The sequence below is a fragment of the Trachymyrmex septentrionalis genome, unplaced genomic scaffold, assembly GCF_001594115.1.
Source record: "Trachymyrmex septentrionalis isolate Tsep2-gDNA-1 unplaced genomic scaffold, Tsep1.0 scaffold126, whole genome shotgun sequence".
NCBI lineage: Eukaryota > Metazoa > Arthropoda > Insecta > Hymenoptera > Formicidae > Trachymyrmex > Trachymyrmex septentrionalis.
Window position 1 is genome coordinate 867660 of NW_017304395.1, and position 22588 is coordinate 890247.

The 22588-nt window shown below is 31.5% G+C and overlaps 1 protein-coding gene across 3 annotated transcripts in view; it reads right to left on the reverse strand.

Moving 5' to 3' along the window:
* Window positions 1-868: 868 nt before the first annotated feature.
* LOC108755981 (V-type proton ATPase 116 kDa subunit a-like) overlaps window positions 869-22588 on the reverse strand; it is a 26467-nt gene continuing 4747 nt past the window's right edge. The window contains exons 3-8 of one of the 3 annotated variants that reach the window (XM_018499499.1): window positions 7572-7672; window positions 4166-4292; window positions 3819-3995; window positions 3230-3442; window positions 1760-3138; window positions 869-1551 (exon numbers count right to left, since the gene is read on the reverse strand). In XM_018499499.1, coding sequence (XP_018355001.1) covers window positions 1449-1551; window positions 1760-3138; window positions 3230-3442; window positions 3819-3995; window positions 4166-4292; window positions 7572-7672 — 2100 coding nt within the window. In that variant the 3' untranslated portion in view covers window positions 869-1448. Of the gene's footprint in view, window positions 1552-1759; window positions 3139-3229; window positions 3443-3818; window positions 3996-4165; window positions 4293-7571; window positions 7673-19190; window positions 19304-22588 lie in introns of all 3 variants that reach the window. The other 2 variants (XM_018499507.1, XM_018499489.1) reach the window with 2 other exon arrangements.

Consider the following 22588-nt stretch of genomic DNA (forward strand, 5'->3'; position numbering starts at 1 on the left):
AAGTTAATGTAAGATAATAAGATTGAGGTCATTGTACGTTTTGTTATAATTTCATATTATGAAAGAATTGTGTAATATTTATGATAATTATAATTTATATACGTAATTATAAACAAAATTTTAATCATGCTACAAATTCGCATTATACATAATACATATACAAAATTTTACATTAAAGTCTGCAGGTAACTTTGTTGGTCTAAATATATTCCAATTGTTTGCGAATTATATCTTATCGCTTTACAAATATGTTATTTACCCCATCAACCGTAAAGGTTTTCATAGGAATTTTACTTCATTTCATCTTATAGCCACAAAACTATTTTTATTATTATAAATTTTTATTAAAAAATTAGAGTTTATTTTTAATCAGTTGATCAGTAATCTTGTTTTAATATGTTAAATTAATAATTTAAAGTTAGTTAACATAAATTCGTTTTGCATGAGAAATTTTAGAAGTTCCTTCCTATTTTTTAAATAAATCTTCGAATAATAAAAATTCTTTGAATATTCTCCAAAAATTTAATCACAGTTTGTTTCTTAATTAGTCATAATTCAACATTAGTTTTGTTTAATCTTAATGTTCGTTTTGTTTCCTATCTTTTATAAATTTTCGAATATCGAGTTATTACAACTAATTTCTCTTAAATCGCTTTTAGTCACAGTTTATTTTTTAAATCGATTTTAATTTAATACGATTGGTTAATACCGTGCTGTTAGATAAATCAAAATTTTGCTGTTAGAAAGAGCATAAAAACGAAGGATTAGAAATTTTATGGAGTATGGATGAATTGCATACGAGTCACTGTGTCCAATATATTAAAAAGGTACAGATTTACAAACGCAGTCAATGAGTTTTCATTAAACACTTTTCAATATGCCACATTTTTTTTATTACATACAGATATATGGAATAACATCAATCGGTCGCCAATGCGACATACATTTGTTTTCAGATCTACAAACGTTACGATGTGCATGGAGAATTCTGTACTGTTCGCATAAAAGTTTTTAAAATTGCAAAAGATTTCTAATATTAGATGACGGACGAGAAAGGTATAAATCAATATTTCATTTAGAGAGAAAGATTTTAGATCTTGAATTATAATCTAATTATAATCTAACCTTTCGCGATCACAGGGAAGAAATTCATAATATCATGAAAATATTTTCTTGTCATGATCTTGTGTGCGTTATAAATTTTGTGATTTGATCAAAGTTCAGTTTATAGTTAAAAGACTACACAAGATAAAGAGGAATTAATTTCTGTTCTTTTGATCGAGTATTATAATCGGTACTCTGGATACACATTTATATTCAGAGATTACTTTGCTTAATAATTATTCATAACTGATTTGTATAAATCAACAGCTATTGAATTCATAACGCTCTTGCGTTTGTATTAATAATAAGCAAGGGTAGTCATTAATTAACGATGATTAATTTTTTTAATCTTCGGTAGTGGCCTGTGCAGCATCGAGGATGATCTCAAAAGAGAACGGTTGGAAGCTATAACCCAAACCAGAATAGAATTTGCTCTGAAACTCTACCCTGAAATATAGAAAACGAGAATTAAAAATAATATATATTTTCATCAATGAGCATTATTGATGAGTTTACAATAATAAATTTATTCGCTTAATAAAATTATTAATTAAACCAAATAAATCGTTTAATGATATTTGCACATAACAATTTATCAATAAACAAATAAATCAATCAGGAAAAAATATGAGACATCTCGTGAATAGGATCTTACCAATGTAATCGAAGTGTATGTAAAAATGCTGAAAGGCCTTCCATAAGTACGAGAATGCCTACGGTGAGCACCGCCCAAAAGGCGAAGACAGCGTAGAGGACGATACCACCATCCCAACCCTCCCTCGCCAGACCGTTTCTCATTACCATGTTCCACAGCACCTCAGATAACTGGGCATGGGCCAAAGACAAGGCCCAAAGACGTAAGTAAGATGCAGTATGCGACACGCTGCCAAGAACATACTCAATAGTGTGAATGCCTTGATGGATGAACACTTCCGTCATATCTTCTTCCTCCTCTTTGTGGCCACCACTTTGAGTAACACCTCCGCTCTGCTGGAGAGCTCCCATGCTAGCCTCCACGTCGCCATTCTCAGCACCATGATTATTCAGTTGATAATGCTGCTTTCTACGATTGCGCATCATCAAAATCGGCTTTGCTAGCAGCATCCATGGTACGCAAAGTAGAGCTACGACCACCAGAAACTTTTGCAAGCCGCTCTGACCGCCATACATGTAGGGATCGCAATTGCCGACTTTTGTGGAAGGTTTGAAAAGAACCATGTTGATGAAAGTGATGAGAACCGAGGGAGCGCAGCCGGGACCATCAATCGGATCGTTTTTCGGACCATATTTGATCCATTTGACAAACATGAGGGTCACCATGTAGAGAAACAGTACACAAAGGAAGATTATCTGTGGCACAAACTCGCAAGTAATATTCATGCGCCTCTTAAAGTACATATGATTCCACAATCCCACCATCACGCCGAACAACATATGCATCACGCCGAAGATGATGGAAATCTTCATCTTATACGAGTTTTGGAAGATGATTTTATTTTCCGCCAGCTGCCACACCGGATCCATACCGAATGGATATGGATAATCGACATAATCCGTCGAACTGGGATTCAGTTGCAGCTCTTTATTGTGCTGAATGGTGCTGCGATTGTAGTTCACCAACCAATTAGAGCCAAAGATATTGAGAGACTTGGAGAATATATCATTGTAAATTAGACCGGTGTACATGGAAAATATGCCCATAAGAAAGATGATATAACGGCCGCCGAAGAAAATATTCCAGATTTCGTTATCGCTCTTTTTAGCCGCCAATGGCTTCTCCTTCAGCACCATCCAACCACCGAACAAGAACATAATGAGGCCGTGGCCAGTATCACCGAACATTATCGCGAACAGAAATGGGAATGTAATAATAGTGTAGGGCGCGGGATTCATCTCACGGTAAGATGCAACTCCGTAAGCGTCAATCAACACCTGGAATCCTTTCGTGAACTTGTTCGTTCGATTGTATGTTGGAGGGTCCTCAAAAGTCTCCATGCGGTTCAAAATGGGAGGAACAGAACTCCCGCTGCGTTCCTAAAGATGAAAAAACATTAATTTTTTATTTTGCGATACGAAGATCGTTGAAATAGCGAAGGAATGTTATGAAATGGTGTTCGTCAATTACCGTTCCACGTCTTAACGCTAGTTGGATAGTCTCGATGTCCAAGACAGGTACCCAGCATTCGGCAATCAGACACTTTTGAGTAACATCCAAATTAAAAAGATTCAAAGTATGATAGATTGCTTTAATCTTGCGGACTTTAATGAACCAGTTCTTGATGTTCTTTGCAGCAGCTACGAGAACACGATGACGATGATCCTGCGTCTGTCCTAAGACCTAGAAACCAAGCTTGCATCGTTAATATATGTTCAATAAATTTTTTATCAAATATTAAGACAAACTCTTTTAATATCAATATTGAAATTTACTATCTAATAATACTATTACTATCTAATGCCATTACTATTTAATAATGCTAATAATAGAACTAATGTAGTGACATGTGAGAGAGATGAGTCTCAATTCGATGAATCCTGTATTTGACTCAAATCCTCATCTCTTGAGTATATTTTAAAAGAGGTTGACCAAGAATTAAAAGTTTGAGAATAAAAAAAAGTATGAGGTGAATCAATCCGTTTCAGAAACAATAAGTTGTTTAACTAATTAAAAAATTAATTCATTAAATTGATATGAGAAAATATAATATTCTCACAGTGTTCAAATCTTCAATACGAGTCATAACGCCCATAGCCATTTCTCTACGATCAGCTGGCGCTTCTGGACAGGGATACAAAGTCGCCCTGAAGCCCTCGCAGATCTTCTTCACACGAGTCTTCAGCTGATCACCTTGGAAGAAAATGATGAAGACTGACTTGTACACCTGGTCTCCCTAAATTCATCATTTTCGAATTAGTACTGGACTCTTTGATTAAAACATAAGTTGAAATAAATCATGTTTTGTCAATAATTATTAATGAAATTCATAACTCATAAGATTTATTCGGATACAATCTTAACTTTAAATTCTTCGATTAAAAGCGGAGCGGTACGATCACTTACCGTCGAAGGATCCTCTAGAGGAGTCTCAATTTCCGCTTGACGTAAAAAGACGTTTCCACGACACGCGCGCCACAGCATGCGCTCGAATGCGGGGATGCGTTCCCTCAGGATGACTCCGGCGACGAAGCTGCTCGTACGACGAAAAAAAAAAGGCATATTAATAAACGATAACAACAAATCAGATAATTAGGGCGTCTATCGGCAGATATGTGCACAGGTTAATGCAAAAAAAAAAAAATTGCGTGAAAAACTCGCCACGATCACGATTTACGGGGGTCAATTTGTTCTTGCGGTGATGGAAAACGAAGCGTCGTGATGATGATCTTTAACGAAGGCGATATAGCAAAGCCTTCAATCTGTATCGATTAACGGCTTGATGTGGATTTTCCGGTAGTATTGCTAGCCAATTTGGGAAATGATGATTTCTGTAGCCATGGTTCTTCTTTCTCTCTCTCTCTCTCTCTCTCTCTCTCTCTCTCTTTTTCTTTCTTTCGTTCTACATACCTCAGAGCACTTCTGTCAACTATCCTAGGAATCCTTGAAACACTCTTTGAACGACAAACTCCAATAAACAGCATACAACGTGTGTTACAGGAATAAATCTAGTATAGACCGGATAATTGTGCCGAATGCCATGGGGTTTGCTTGTAAATATATTTTCATCAGGTTGTTGTATACGAAGAAAGAAAGAATTTCTTTAGCATTCTAATTTCTTTTATTTTCACTATATAAACAAAATGAATTATTTAACACAACATTTTATCGTTTGAAAATAATTAAAAAAATATGCATAAAATGAAAATTTTTCAAAAAAAGTTGTATAGTCTGGAAAAAAAGTACATAATTGTTTAAAAAAAATTACTTAATTAGTATACAATTGTGTACCTCTTTTAAAAAATAACTATTTTCTTTTTATATCAATATTGATTTATTTAGTCTTATTACTCTGGGAATAAAAGTATATTGATTATCAAAAAATTAATAATTTTCGAAATATTGTATATTTTATGTTAAAATATGCCAGAATAAAGAATAAAATATAAGTACAGATGTAAACTATTTGTAAACTACTTGTGATTTTTTAACGAATCTACTTTAAAACTTTTATATTAAGAATAACTAAAAGAATCATGTTATGTAAAAAACATCATATAATTCTACATATTTAAAAAAAATAGCGATAATCTTCATGTGACCTTGAAAAATCTAATTTTTTCGAAAACTGATTTTATGTATATTTTATTTATGATTATAATTAACATTATTTGTCACTTTCCAGACCAACAACGTACAACGTGTTCTACATACGTTTTGCTTGAAATTTTTTCAATGCATATTTTTTCAATTATTTTCAAATAACATTAAATGACTCATCCTGTATATATAAATTTTCCAGCAATTATATTTCAAATTAAGAAAAAATTAAAATTATATACACAACAACCTAATAAATCTCTTACTATATGTATGTGTGTATAGGTAAAATTTTGCTTCAAGCCCTTATATTCTTTTAATATTGTTCAATGTATTTTTCTAAATCTGAGGATCTTTATATCCTTGAAGGTTCGAATATTGGAATTCTTTGATTTTCTGTTACAATTATTCATTTCTCAAATAATACTGCGTATAATATTTGTATAATAAAAAGCTTACGATTATATTTAGTAACATATTAAACATGCGATAAAAATGCAAATCTAGGATTTTAACTCAATGTTTCAAATTTTCATGAATTTCAAACCTCTAAGGATCCAAAATATTGAAAACCTAGTTTCAAAGATCTAGACTTTTAAAGATCTAAAATATCAAAGTAATAAGATACCAAGTATCCAAAGCGTTAAAAACTCCAAGAATCCAAATCTCCAGGGATCGAATGTCACATAAATTCGAATTTGCAGAGGATTTTGTCGTTTTGGCCAAAGTATCGAAACAAAAAAATCTGGCGATTTCGAAATTCCTCGAGAAATGAGGAATTTCGGAGATGAAAGTGCCAAGCTTCTCAACAACGTCTATGTTACATCTGCGTTAAAGAGGAGGGTAGATTTGAAAATGATAAAATATCAATTTAACCCTTTCGATACTAATAAGAGAAATTATAATCATCCATCGTGTGACACTCGCTATATACCAAAGGTGATTACAAATTCCCCTCGTACAAATTTTTATGCGGGGACATTTTTCATATAAATATTCAGTTTTATAATGCTGGCCGATGTAATGCGTGTACTCCTGTTTTGCAATTTATTATACTATACTTTATTATTAAATAATTTAAAAATTTATTAAATATACTGTATATGTATTTGTTACTTTGATATATGTATATTATATATAATAAAAATAAATGTTACTTTAATGCATTATCTTTATATACAGGGTGTTCCAGAATTCGCGGACACGGATTGCATAACATTATTGTACGTAACAGAAGAAGCAACTTTTTCCTTTGACAAAATTATTCAAACTTTTTAAATGAGAGCAATTTTAAGCTAACGAATGAGATGCTCCATGGATCGTTACGCATGGATCAGAAATGACGCACACGGCGTGTACATTATTATTTTATTATTTTGATAAAGATTTTATAAAAACTATACATGATATCTAAATATCATAATTTTGAATACAACTTACTTAAGAAGAGAATTTTCTAATTAATATCGCTGAAGAAACGACTGAAAGAAACTAAGATAGTAGATAACTCATGAATAATTTTGATAGAAGATCATTGTTCCAACGTTTTGAAAATATTTGTTGCCCTCGAAAAGGGCCCATTTAATAAATTAAAGCATGTGCTTAAATGTACCTTCCATTAGTACTTACTCTGCGGATAAGACTTTCTTGTGCAAATCATTGAATGTATGTGTGAGGAATCATCCCTTAAAATCTTTTAACATACTTAATAAGGACACACCTTGTATATCGATATTTATTCTTTCTTAAATCTCTTCAAAAATAAATGGACTATGAGCCGACCATTTGGTTTTAAAGAATTATAATTGAATCAAAAGTATTACAATCAAAATTGCAAAAAAAGGCTGACATTTTTTTAACTACAATTAAAATTCAAGGAAAGTTATACTTTTATTTAAAAAGCACATCTGTCAAAGTGTAATGAATTATATACGAAAGGGAATTAAAAATAGATGGTTTAATTAAATATACTGATGAAAAGAAGGAATGTAAAAATGGATTTCATCTTGTGTTTTTGCACCCTCCCCCTTGTGCATGATTCAGAGATGCTCAAATGTCTGCTTCCTCGAATTTCTGGATCATCACGTGTTATTTTATTTGGAAACTCGGTTATCAATTCCGCGATTTCCGGAATTGACTCATTCAACTCTTCGGATTCCTGGAACCTAGCACGACGAAGATGGAAGGAGTAACTAGTAATGGGAGTACGTACCCCAGTTGAACAGGGCCAAGGGCGGACTGGCGGGCGATACTATCATCGCTAATCAACGCGCGTGTCATGGACTCGGTAGGGTTCAAGCCCGCGTGCTCTTGCTGACGACACAACAGACAAGACACAACCACATTAGCCACACTAGACACGACCACAATGCTCCAGCACTCTGTCTCTCGTTTGCGCGGTATTTCCCTTTGATTTTTTTCATTACCTTCTTCATTGTCTTGGACAAACTTGAGATATCTCTTGATCATGCGATAATCATAAAAGTGGAAATCACAAGTAAAAGTGATGGTGTGACATCTCAATATCTCTCACGTATAATGCTATGAGATTGTAATGAAATGAATGGAAAAATGACGATGTAGAATTAATCATTGTCATACTTGAATTTCTGATTTTCTGACGATTAACAAATAAGTTTTTGTTATTTAATAATTGGGAAATTATTTTATAATTTTGCAACAGAACAATATAAAATATCTTATAAGACGGCAATGTAACTACATAACGAATCGGAAATTAAAACCCCAAATGATTATGTTGCATTTTTAGTGTTGAAATAATTCTGTATAAATCTATATACTACATATTCAATCTCTCAAAGTCATCTCACTGTTCACCGAATTTATTTTCAGTTTTAAAAAATTAATACGTAATTTAATTGTATCAATGCTCGCAAGACATCTTAAATTGATCTCAATATTCTGATGCTGATATACTTTGTAACGGAAATTATAACAATTATTTACACAATAATAATAGTAGCTAGTACTATATAAAGATTAACATTCTAAATTTACAAATTTTATTGTAATATCTTTGCGCAGATTTATAGATATTATTAATATCATTAATATCTTTTTTATTAATATTATTTCTCTCGATATTTTTATTCTTATACATGTATAATTGTAAAATTCTTTTTAACATTATGTATTAAATCTTAAAATCGCATTTAAAGATGAAAATGCAGTTTCATAAGCAGTACAAAATCATCGAAGACAATTCGTTACGTCAAGATATCTCAAGTTCATCAAGTTGTTGGACTATAGAATATGCCACATCAGTGAATACAATAACAAAATTGATAATAATGGACATTAAATACTCGCTGATAGTTGGTAGCAAGTCAAACCATTACCGAATGCTTATATAATTTAATATTAATGCAACAAAGAAAGAAAATATATTTACACACACACGCACGCACGCACACACACACACGCGCGCGCGCGTGTAAAACTGTTATATATATTTACATACAGCATAATTATATAGTTTAACAAAAAAAAAAAAAAAAAAAAAAAAAAAAAAAAAACAAGAGCGATCATTTCCCATGATTTTTTTGACGTTGAATCCAAATCTAGTTGTAGAATTGTTCTATCCCGACACAATTTTGAAAACTTTGCAATTAAAGTTGCAAAAAAGAAATTATTTTCACATACTTCATATCATATACATCATATTATAACTACAACGATGTGTTGAAAAAATGTTCTTGCAATCAAAATTAAGTATCAATGTTTTTAGCCATTTAAAATTTTCCGACCCTCCCTCCCTCGAGAATATTAAGGTAGATGTTTCCCATTGTATCTCTATAAATTTCAATTTTATATCTCAAACTATTCAGAAGTTATTTAGGTAGCCCGAAATATTTAGCGAGTACTGTGTATTTTGCAGCATTTTGCCATTTCTTAGATTACATTTCAAAACGTCTTCATCGCAGAAGATTTTATTCTATATATGTATATACTATAGTGTATATACTATATGTTATGAGTACTATATATTTTATAGAATCCTAGTTTAAATTTATCAGTTATGACAACGAATTTGTGTTCAGTGATTTAAAAAAAAATTAAGTTTAAATTTAAAAAATTGGAAACTGTTTGGCAAATTGTGAGTAATCTAATTCACAACTTTTCCGTAATAGATTCTATGTTAACACTACATTACTTATTAATCATAACGGACAAAAACTTTTTTTTTGAGGCTGAAAGTCCTAATATATTTAATTTTGAATAAAAGAGTACTTCCTCAGCAAATCGCATTTTGTAATTACAATATAACAAAATATGTAAAAATAGCTGTCTTTTTTTTGCAATTTTAATCGCAAATTTCTGAAAATTGTAACGTGATAAAATAATTCAACCAGATTTGAATTTCAAAAAACTATGAGAAATAATTAGTCTCGTTTTGGTGTTCAAAAAAAAGTTATTTTCTGTTAAACTGTGTTATATATGTATAATTACTAAAATTATTAAACTCTATGATTATATGATATAACAAAAGTATAATAATAAATAAAAAATATTAACAAATAAATGTTTTCGAAATAGACTAAAACAAAAATTTGTACATGTATCTAAAACATAAAATAAATTCAAATATAAAATTTCATATTTATATACAAAATAGTAAAAATATTTTAAAATGTTTTAAGACTTCTTGATTTTAACAAATCGATCATATCTACAAAAAAATTTTAAATAAGAGTGAAAATATTAAAATAGATAAGTAATTCTTATTTATCAAACAATCTGAAAGAAATTCATAAGCCATTATTTCGTTCAGCAGCTGCAAAGATTTCTTGGAAAAAGATAATCGATCGAATTATATTAGAATCGACGTTGCTAGTAGACTTGTCTGATTCTCAGTTCTTTTCTAATCAATTAAAAGTTGACCAAATTAACATAATTATTCATATTATTCGCATCGCTGCGAAACGAGAAATAAGAATTTATTTTTGAGTAAAGCATGACACAAGCCAAGCTTAGATCGTTAAAGAAGTTTCGTCGATTCTTGTTACAGTTCGGAAAACTTTCAATATTAATATCTTCGAATATTATATATATGTATTATATATATATATGTGCGCACATGTAAATCTTGGTAACTTCAAATTTTCCTCATTTTACAAAATACTGATCAATGAATTCTACAGATATAATTTATCAAAAATTTAGAAAAGTGAAGGGTTAAAAAATTTCTTACAAACACATTGTATCTTATATAAAAAATCTCAATCTTAACTTTTTTTTAAGGCTCCTGAGTAGTCGCCGCGGCCATGTTAGAATTATGACGTAGGCGAGACACATTAATTTATGTTACATGTCATTTATATAATAAATAAAGATAATTTAGATAAATCTAAATGACGAGATCACCTTAAAACATTTGTAAAAATGGATGAAAATCTATTCTTTTTTCCTTTGTAGTCAATAAATGGTCGTAAAAGGCACATAAAGTGAATCGTGCGAATCTCGGTTGTCTAAAGACTTAGAACACTCGCACGGAATGCAAGAGATCCGGGTTCGACTCCCGGCAATATTTTTCGCAATAAGTTTATTATAGTTTTTTAAGATTTGAGAAATTTGGGGGATTGTTAATATTTCAGATTGATTGCGTTGAAAGTCCGACAACCATATCGGCACGCAATTATTATTTCTGAAATTAATTTATTTAAATGAATATATATAGTAGTTCAACATCTTAACATTCAGACCGGAGTGGCGCTTCGTATCTAAAGTAATGTATTTAACAAAAACGGTCTTGTTTCCAATCATATTGTCTGAGATAAATGTAGTTTCTGCTAATTTTTAGAACTTTCATAAGTACGAGATAAGTCACATTTTCACAATTAAGGAAATAATAATGAAATAGCATGCAGCTGCATAAGTTTCGTCAAAACGTCACTTTTCCAAGCCTATAAATTCAGCCATTTATCGAGACGAGGCACTGTAACACACACACAAGCACGAGCCCATGTACATGCGCTCGCTTTCAGCGCGCCGAGAGCACGGGCTCGTGCTTGTGTGTGTGGGGCTACTGGTTTCGCCAAGCCGCCGTCTGATTCTGTGTCGCCATCGTCAACGCAGAGTTCTTAGCTGACGATGAGTACTCAGGAGCCTTAAGATGTTTATTTTAATATTCGGACATAATATTTTGAGAAATTAGTGTTCCATATTAAAAATAACTGAATTTGTAACCAAATAAAATAAATACTATTGTACATTTTTAATACTTTCAAGTCTAGCACAAAAAATCCATAAATCCTAAGATAAAATCCAACGAGATATCTTTAACGATCTAATGATCCACATTTTAATTAAGGTAACAGAAAATAAAAACGTATGCGAAGGCATGCGAGCAAGCAGCACATTAAAAAAACAAACAATCCTTTGTTAAAAAGGAAGAGAACGTTGTTATACATACCCATGGCCACACCATCATCATTTATTGTTATTTACAACGCTGTATCACTACAGTGTGAAAACTATTACAATAATTTTGCCGCGCAAATGTCGGACTGGAAAGCGAGCGGATTTCGATCATTCTCATCGTAAATCAAAAGTATTCGATACAGTTTGAATATTTCTCTGCTTGAATAGTTTTAAACAGGTGATTGTATCAAACTGTATCAACTGTTATCAGTCAGCGCAGTCCATGCCGATTTTTTTTTCTTTCATAAACGCGCGTAAACTGCGACATAAAATGAGTGAGAGCCTTTAAGTCTGTTCTTTTTTTTGTTTTGCGCAATTAAACGGTTATTCATAAAAGCGAACAATCGCGTTTGTCTTTCAAGTGCGATTCTGATTGCTGAAGCATCCCCAAGGATGAAAAAAAAGAGGATAGGATATTATCTATTATATAAGAATTGACCATGGCAATTTGGTCAGATTTGTAAACCATATTCTGGAAATGTTTGGAGTACGGTACACAGATATGCGATTTGAACAGTCAAGAGAAGTTTAAATTTCCAATAATCCTTTATCGATGAACGTCACTAATAAGGGAAAATGTCTCTAAATATAAATCGCAAATAACGTCAGATCTACACAAATCGCTCTCTTTGATAACCAAAAAAAAGAAATACATCATTTATAAGCTTAACCTTTGATATAAGCATGAACAAATATCATATATTTATGAATTTTAACAGATATCTAATATGTATGTCAGTTGTAGATTTTTTTAGCAAAATGTAATTTTGTTTTTTAGAAAATTCGATTTTTTAATTATATTAATATTTTATGAAATTTCATAATTTGTAAATTACAACAGCAATAAACATAATAAAATCAATATAGCAGTCATAAAGTATACACTTTCGTTATCGGAACATCACATGTTCACACGCATATTGGTTTCACCATTATATTTTTTACAGATTAAAAAATTCTTTTCCAGAATTAAAGTACATTAATATGTGTCTTTGAGATGGAATTTATACAGAGAACGGAAAAAAATTTGTGAAATTGCAATCTTCTTTATCATTTCTTGCGAGTAGCCTTATTATTTGGACCGCTTAGGATTTGGTTCATGTAGAATTTTTTGTTAAGTATTTGCAATGTAGAATCACTACAATTTATATATTCCTTTAATCTGATATTTGTATATAATTATGTATATTTGAAGTTTCTCACAAAACTCCATTTTAAAAAAATTTGGATTATGGCGTTGTACGTTACCAGTAGTAATTGTGAACAATTATGTTCTGGCAGAATCAAACAAAAAATTTGCAAGAATTTTGCAATTGCAATGGATGTTTTTGTTAAAAGAAATTTGTTGAGCTTATAAATGATAAAATTCTTTATTATAAAAAAAATCTGTAGGTTTGACATTTTGCGATTTATACTTGAAAACATTCCTTTGTGAGAGAATTAGATAAATACCTTCAAAGCGATCAAAAGGTTCGAATCAGAAATTATTATGATTTAAGGAGATTTTATAGTCTATTTTATCGATTAAACGCAATAATTTGTGAGTCGCAATTTCTTTTTCTTTTTTTACAGATTTGAAAATCCTTTTCCAGAATTAAAATATTATATACGCATTAATATGTCTTTGAGATGGGGTTTATATAGAGAACGGATAAAATTGTAGAATTGAAATTTTTACCATTTCTTACGAGTAATATTATTTTTTAAGCCGCTTGGGATTTGGTTCATGAATTTTAGAGTTTTTTATTAAGTATTTGCAATGTAAAATCACGTAGAAAGGTATTATGTACTGAGAGTCAGTACATAAATTAAAGTTATGGTGAATCGTTATTTTTCAGTGAAAATCAGAAAAGCTACAAAAATCATATACGCGATAAATTGAGTGAATCCATTCTGGTGTTTTTTCGTCCTTCTTATTGTGATCTTAAAAGAAAATTTTATTTTTTATTGAATATAAAGTATTCTCTATAGAAATTTTATATCATATAATGTAAAACAGATGATATTTTATTATTTTTTAAATCAAATTTTATTTTATTTTATTTTCAAATCAAATTTCAATTTTTCGTTTCCCATAGACATCAGATCGGCGCCTCTAACGCCATTTAGCGCCAGACGCTGCAACTATAATTCTGTTGATCGACGTTAATAATGATGATGTTTTAAAATGATAATAAAATTCAGAGATTCAGAGGTAAGCGTTGAAATATCTCCGCTCGTAGGAAAAAAATAAAAGCACTTTTATTACAACTCGGGAGATAGCTATTGATTGAGCATATATAGAATTTTGTCAGTTCAACCATTATCGAGAACCACACATGTCTCTAGATCTGCCGCAATTCCCCGGCTCGCGTAAAGGAGCACGACAGTGTCTCGCGCCATGACGCTTCGCTTGCTTAGCGCCGAAACACTACCGTGTGTGTCTCTAGATATATACATTTTTTTCTATATATATATTTTGAGGAAATATGAGAATAGAAATATGATTAAAGAAAATGTTCAGTCACTGTAAGAGCTGCAAAAAAATATTAGAATTTTTCTGAATTTTTACGTTTAATGGATCCCTTACATTGATACAGTATGTATCAACTATTATGTAAATATTAATAATTTAATTCAGTTTTATTTTTTTAGGTGAAATTGACTTACAATTTTTCTCTTAGGATCACGCTAAAAAGGACGAAAAACACCAGAATTGGTGATGTTCACTCAATTTATCGCTTATATGATATTTGCAGATTTTTCGATTTTCACTGAAAAATAATAATTCACTATAACTTTGAATGACTCCTTCAACATATAATACCTTTTCTACGTGATTCTACATTACTTAACAAAACTTACTCTACTTACTTAACAAAAAACCCTACATGAATCAAATCCCAAGCGGCCCAAAGAATAGTGTTACTCGTTAGTCTAATATTAGATCTAGAACTGTCGTGATTTGCTTGATATGAGAGCTTTGCAATTTATATGTATGAAATTGTAATCCACAAACTAATAGTTAACATGAACAAACAATTAGAATTAGACTTAGTACCTAATACAATACAAAAATGCATTATAAAAATTTATACATATGTATGCGTGTGATATTGATATACTCGTAGTAGTATGCAATCATGTGTTAATGAGACCTTATGTAAATCCTGCTGAATCGATAAAACAGACGATTTAAGGATATCCTAAAGTGAAGACCAAACTCTGATGGTATCGCTGTTTTACGGATTTATTAGGACACACATATGGTTTACATGTTGACACATCATGACATACTGTATTACATTATCACATGCACACTGTGACGCAAGACGCCGTCATAAAGCGAGATCGCGCTTAATGTCGGGCTGGGAAGAGCAGGCGAATGATCGACATCCTCAGGAGATCGCATTTGATCGGTAGAGCTGTATTTTAATCATGGTTATTTTTTTATTTTAATTATTTGGACACCTCTAGAGTCCCCATAATATAGAGCCTGGCCACGCTCCACAAAATGGCTGTATATGTGTAAATCTAGTGTGAATGTGTATGTGTATATGTGTGTGAATCTGGTATGAATGTGTGTATAGTGTAAATGTGGAATGTATGTTCTTTTGCATGTTACATTTTGATTGGTACTGCCACTTTGAGCGATTGGTCAATGAAAACAATCACAGTGAGTAGACTCTATATTATTATAACTCTGTATTAGGAACTCTAGGCGAGTAAATGGCGATTAGGAGTTACCTAAAGAATTTATTGGCGAGAAGAGTATGCGGGAGAGAATGGAGCAATTGCGGGTCGAGAAAAACCAATAGAGAAGCGTCTTGAAGATTAAAGACCATCAGAGTAGTGCAGGGTTGGCATGTCTGATCAACTGGGCCGTATTCAGAATGGTCATCCGGATGCATTCAAATGCCGTTTTATTCTTGTTATCCATGCTAAAACAACATCTAAGTGTATCCGGATAATGATGCAGCGCAGCCGAGGAAACAAGAGCCAAATATAAAAAGAGTAGAGTTACACGGAGGGTCGGAGATACAGAACCACCATCACAAAGAAAGCAAAGAGTGCTGTCAAACAAAAAAGTTGCTACGAGCACCCTGCCGACATAGAGCGAGTCCGCTTGAAGCACAGCGGCCAGAAAGGATCAGCGAGCCTCTTAACAGGGCTGCGTTTGGTAGATAGCTTTGGGGGAAAATAATTTTGTGTCGCAATTATTGCGAATTTATAAATTGACGCGACCTTGTACGCGTTTGGCGTCCAATCTTCGTGCTTCGTTCGCCGTCTTTTCGTGCGGGGGAGAAGTCCCTAGAGGCTACACCTTTGACCCTTTTTCTGCGAGGGTTTTCTGGTTTTGATTTGCGTACCGCGCAAGCTCGCACCCGAAAAGAGTACGTCGTAAATATGCTCAAGTTTCCTAAGTCATTAAGCTCTTATAATAGATATCTAAATCTAATTCTAAAAACTCAATATTGTTTGTTCATGTAATCCCTCGTTCAAACCGAAATTGTTTTGTACGTACAAAATATAAAACGTGTACATAAAGCAAATATTATGAGTTGACGCTACGAGCCGATAAAAAAATTATAATTTTCCAACTTTTTTTCGTTTTTGACATAAAATCGGCCAGTTTGGACTACATTGTTTAGAATTTAATTGTAGAAAAAGATTTTTAAATCTGATGTGTAAAAATAGTTATAAAAATACTTACATGAAAAATAATCATATTCGATCGGTAAAAGAGAAAACATTAGAATCCGCTTAATAAGAAAAAAATTTGGAAAATCCGGGAATGATTTTAGGAACCCGATCGGCGTTTATAGTTCCTATTACAAGACTGTCTTAAGACGTTAATGTGGTTCTGATTTATGACATCTTAAAATATTTTACTTAAGCGGTTTTAAATATATGAACTGGCTATGAATACCGACCTAAGTTTTTGGACACATAAAAATTGAGAAACAATTTTAGTATCGGGGAACGATTCAGATTATATAAATTTTTTTTTGAAGTGGACACAAATGGACTTTCAATAAGGAAAGGAAACCTCGCACGTCAAAAGACAAGGGGTACGGGACAACTCAAAACGGTCTTTGCGAGGGGGTGTTCCAGCAACGCATAGTACGACTATGTTCGTTGAGCGACTGGAGTCTTGGGTAGACACAGGCAACAACATCGAGGCAAAGAAAATATTTTTGCAAACAAGATTCGCAAATAATAACGGTTGATAACAGCTTGCCTGAGCGGATTCCTATAATGTGCTCCTATGGCGTCTGCCGCAGTGTACAGGTGCTGCTGTAATCACAGAACACACTGACGTAGGATATCTCTACTATCTAGGTTCTAGGATGAGTACCGGGTCTTCGACGTAGCGATTATGATTACATGAAAGAGGAAAGGGGGAAGATTAGAGGAAGGAAAAAAAGATTCGGAAATGATGCGGCGTACTTCTTTGATTAAGACCCTCTACGAAATCTTTGTTTTCTTTGAACTTTGCGCGTACGTAGGAAAACTTTGTACTGGGCGCAATTTTAATTCTGTGCGAAAACCGAGTCTTTAATACGGTATTTATCGCAGATTTGAGTACTCGCTGATATTAGCAGCGTTCTCTTGCAACTATACATATGTTTAATAATATTAAATTATTATCTGCAGCAAAAAGACTAATTTTTTTAGTTAGCTGCAAATGATCATTATTCAATTCCAAAATATTGAGATTTATTAAAAATTAAAATTGTTTTGAGTTTTCTAAAACAGTAGAGTCTGTAAGAATTCAAAGAACTTCAACTTTCCACATGCTAAGATGTTAGATATATAAGAATAACTCTCAACGACTCGATTTTTCAAATTTCATTTTTTAAGTGTGTCGTTAACTTATAATTTATTATATTGTAATAATAATACTGAAGTTTCTTACGTAAGAATAATTTACTGTAAATGTAGTAGGTATTGCGTATTATACAATTCGACACCAAATTCTCTCCGAAGCATCATAGTACAAATTACATCATACAAATGACAAAGATTTTTTTCGTGTCGAACATGATAACATTATCAGAATTTGTATAACACGTTAATATTTTGAGCAAAATGGACCAAAAATGATGTTTTAAGCCTATTTTATTTCAATTTACTCAAAATCCTGGTATGTTACGCAAACAAGAATGTCGTTCTGATGACAACATCATGTTCACGCAAAAAAAATCTTCGGGATATATATTATGACACTTCGGAAAGAGAGAAAAAGTGATATTTTGACTAACTGTTTTATAAATATAATAAAGACTGTGTTAAACACTCGGTTCATTTTTGATTCTACGACATTTCGGTCCCAATACGCGTTCGAAAGTACATATAAGAATATTTCACCGCGTTATTTCGTTTATTTGGCTACACATTTCCTGACTTACTCTTGATCCTCAGATTACTTATTAATAAATCTAAATCTTGATACATATTTATTCATCTTTCATAGTAAGCACGCCGCTATAAAGTAATTCTGAAAAAAACTGTTAAAATAATGTATAACAACAAATTACATAATAGCTTTATTATATATTATATAAAAATAAAGATACAAGTCACAATACAAAGTGACAAAGAAGTATAAAGTATCTTTTTTTGAAAAGAATTGTCAAGAAAGAGATATACATATACACTCATGTCAGTAATTTGAGGATCAGTGTTAGTGATCGAGCACTATTGCAAAATGCAGCAGTGCATCGGGTTCGTATTCTGCAACACAAACTGTAGGCATGCGACGTTATGTACTGATTCTCGGTCATGTGGAAATTAAAATGCAGAACGTGATGATTTGGAATTACATATCCTGGATTAAATCTAATAAAACTCAGAATATAAATAAAAAAGAAATTTAAATAAAGTTGTAATCGAGATGCAATAAATAAAATTAATCCGTTATAAGAGTCATATATATATAATTTTCAAGAGATATTAGTTTATAATACAATAAATATTTAAAAACTTTGAAAAAGAGCAATATAATTTTGAAAATAACTTAAACGTCAAAAAATCTAAAGAAAAATCGTATTTTAAATAAAAGGCGAAATAAAATTCAAAAAAAAAAAATAATGGGAAAGAACTGAATTAAGCAATTTAATTTTAGAAGTTTTGATAAATGTTATGGATATACAATGTTTCAATTCTAATTACAAAGAGGCTTTTTTAGTATTAGCTGCTGTAAAGTAAACAAATTTATACAAAGTAGAATTTCAAAAAAGCAAGACAAAATAATATTTATCAGTTTTTATTTTAAATAGATTTTAAGAAAACTTTTAAATTCTAATGCAAAGACCGAAATTTTGATTTTACATCTATTTATCTTTTGGGACGTATTCAGCAGTCGCCACGCTCTGCATTAAATGGATGTACGCCACACATTAATTACCCGAGCTTGAGAGCCTGGCCGCCGGCGCGGAGGCCCTCCTCACCCAACAGAGTAACTTGCTCTTCTTCACGGCTGGGATCTGCCATCTGCGACACGACACCTCCATGCTCAGCCTGGCAACAGACACAGGTCACCCCTCTTTCGCCCAATCTCCCGTTCCACTCGCTCATACCAGACCCTCTTTTCTTCTCTCTGATTCAAAATTTTCTTCAACTCACCGAAGAAGAAGAAGAAGAAAAAAAAGAAGAGGAAGAAAAAGAAGTGATCTCTTCACGAAGTCGCGTAATTTTGTTCAATGCTAGGTCTAATAATAAGTCTAATTCGTGACACTTAGCCATGAGAGAACGAGAAAAAAATAAAGCTTCAAATATTTTGTTAAAAAATTTTTAAAGTCGCGAGGAATTTAAAGAAAAATTCCATCAAATTTACAAACAATTTCACGAAAGTAATAGTTTTCTATTATAAATACACAAGATATTAAACGTGATAAATGTTTTGAGACTTCCAAAATAAAAATAAGAATTTAATTCCTAGATATCCAATTTTTCAAAATCTAAAGTTTGAATTTACAAAATCAGATACTAAATGTATAAAGTTGAGATGTAAAATTCCTAAATATGTGCAACCCTAATATTTCTAATTTTACAATTATAATCAAAATATTGCTGACTAATAATTGCAACTATAATAGCTACAATAATTATAAATTAGAAACATATATTACACATATAATTACACTCTTGCTACACATGCTACATGCAAAAAATTTCACTTCTTAATTCAGTAAAGGCCGTAATTATTTTCTCAAAATATGTTTTTAAATTGCTATTAAAATAAAATACACGAATATATTAAACTCAAATAGTAATTATTTAAAATTTATTTGCTAAAAAAAGAAAATTCTAATAATAACACTAGTCAATAGGGATGTTCGATTTATATACTGAAGATCTATCTCTTAATCGATTTCGGAACCAACATGGATCGATTCGCCAGAAAGATCACGTTGGAAAGGTCGATCTTTTAAAGATGAATTCATAAAAATTTATTTATACAGTAAAATGCTTCATTAAAGAAAGATTCTATAACTACTATTGTTATTAAAGCTCGATTTTTCATTTATCGGTTAATTTGTGGTTAAATTTAACCAAATGTTTCACTCAATGGGTTTTACTTATGACATGTAACACTTTAAATGAGTAAAAATGAAAACAAAAGGAACAACCTCCAGTAGCCTTGATTTTAATAAATGTTATTAAGATCATAAACAATATTCAAGAGGTTTCAGCTGATGTTTGGATATCTTAGATAATACTAATGTCATCGATACTGTCACTTTTAATCCTTATAACTCGAAAAGTTTTTCATGAAAATATATTTTATTATAGTGTTTTGAAAAATTCTCAAGATGTATTACAAAAATATGCAATCAAAAATGAGGAATTCCATTAAAAAAATTTAAAGTGACCTTGCTCTGATCTTGATAACACCACCCAAGGTCAAGTCAATGGTTTCATCTTATGTTCCCCTCGAAGTCACAAAACTTTTATCTGAACATATTTCTCAATTTGACGCATACTTTTAGAAATAATAGCTTGTAACATTTTAAGTGCGCCACCCTGTAAATATATATGGTTTATCAATAGTAATGAAAATGATTTTTTACGTTTCCCAAGAAAATTGCGTAAGAAAAGTGAAAATCAAAGTTATAGTTGGGTAAGGATCTCAAGTATATGATTGGATCCTTCTTAGTTGAGTTCAAACTTTTCAAACAGTCGGCACGTTGCAGAAATATACGCTGGTTTTTTTTTCCTCTCGTCACGGAAATGTAGAGTAATTAAATTCTGTGTGAAACTTGGAAAAACAGCTTCAGAAACATTAAAGATGTTGAAGATAACGTATGAAAAAGCGCTGTTCATTTTCATCTGTTCAATTGCTTTCCTTTCATCTTTGAACGTCTTTGTACAATATCTCCTGAAAACTTAGACTGACAATAAAGCTTCTTCTATTTTTGAAGTTATTTTTTTAAAGTTTCACACAGAATTTAATTGCATAACGCTGTCAACACTCCTTTACATTTCCATGACGAGGGTAAAAAACAAACGGGTGCATTTCTGCAACGTACGTATGTCAATGTATAGTCATAGACAGAAAGATAGCAGCATTTACTTTTCGATGATTTTTGAAATACCCAAAAATTTTTAGAGTATGATTCATCATCTATCGATAAGTGTAATAATAAGCGTAGTATACTTTAAGTCGTAAATATTGGCCAATTACATATTTTCATCCGAGTATCATCCTTGTTATTCACCAATTTATCCTGATTTATTAAACAGGGATAAATGATACCTAGAAAGATTTCCATCTCGGATGGAAATCTGAATGCGTTCTAAAATATTTATTAGTTTACTACATCGCATGTTAAAAATTTCGTTGTAGATTGTAGAGAAATCGGAAATCAATTCTCTGCAAAAACGAAATCGTAAAGAGAAAAACCGATTTTAAACTCATCTTCTTAGAGATCGAACATCCCTACTGAGGACAAGGTTTCGGTAACATTGATAAAATCTACATTTTGTGCTTATCTGTTAACTCTGTTTTTTATGTCTAATATTCAAAAAGTCACACGTCATTCTAACACATTATTTTTTTATAGTCTTGAAGATTTCTTTCTAAAAAAATCTATGGCGAGTTCTTCCTATAGATCTTGTATAAATACATTAAATAAATTTTGTTATATGTGTAATTTCATTATAAAATCATAATAAATCACTTACAAAAAAACAAACACTCACTTCGAATTTGTCACTTTGAATTTTTTAAATGGAACCCCCTATTTTTCATTGCATTATTCTTGTAGCACATCTCGAGAGCTTTGCAAAACATTATAATAAAATATTTTTTCATAAAGTATTTTTCGAGTTATAAGGCTTGAAAGTACCGCCCACATTTTCTCTTAGTTTTATTTTTACATAGAAATGAATTTTTAGTGCAAAAATGAAAATAAGAGGAACATCCTTTGCATAGTGCTAATGTCAGCGGTATTATAACTTTCAAGCCTTATAACTTGAAAAGTACTTCATGAAAAAATATTTTATTATAGTGTTTTGGAAAGCTCTCGAGATGTGCTGCAAGAATAATGTAATAAAAAATAGGAGGTTCCATTTAAAAAATTCAAAATGACATTGCTCTAACCTTGATGACGCTACCCAAGATCAGATTGATCAGATCACTAAATAGATCATTTAGAACCCCACAACTTTTGTCTGAAACGTATTTTTCTAAAATGCTCTATTTCTGAGATAAAAGGAGTATACGGGTGGCCTGAGACATCCGGTATATGTGGTATACCCCATTTAAAAATGATATATATATATATATATATATATATATAT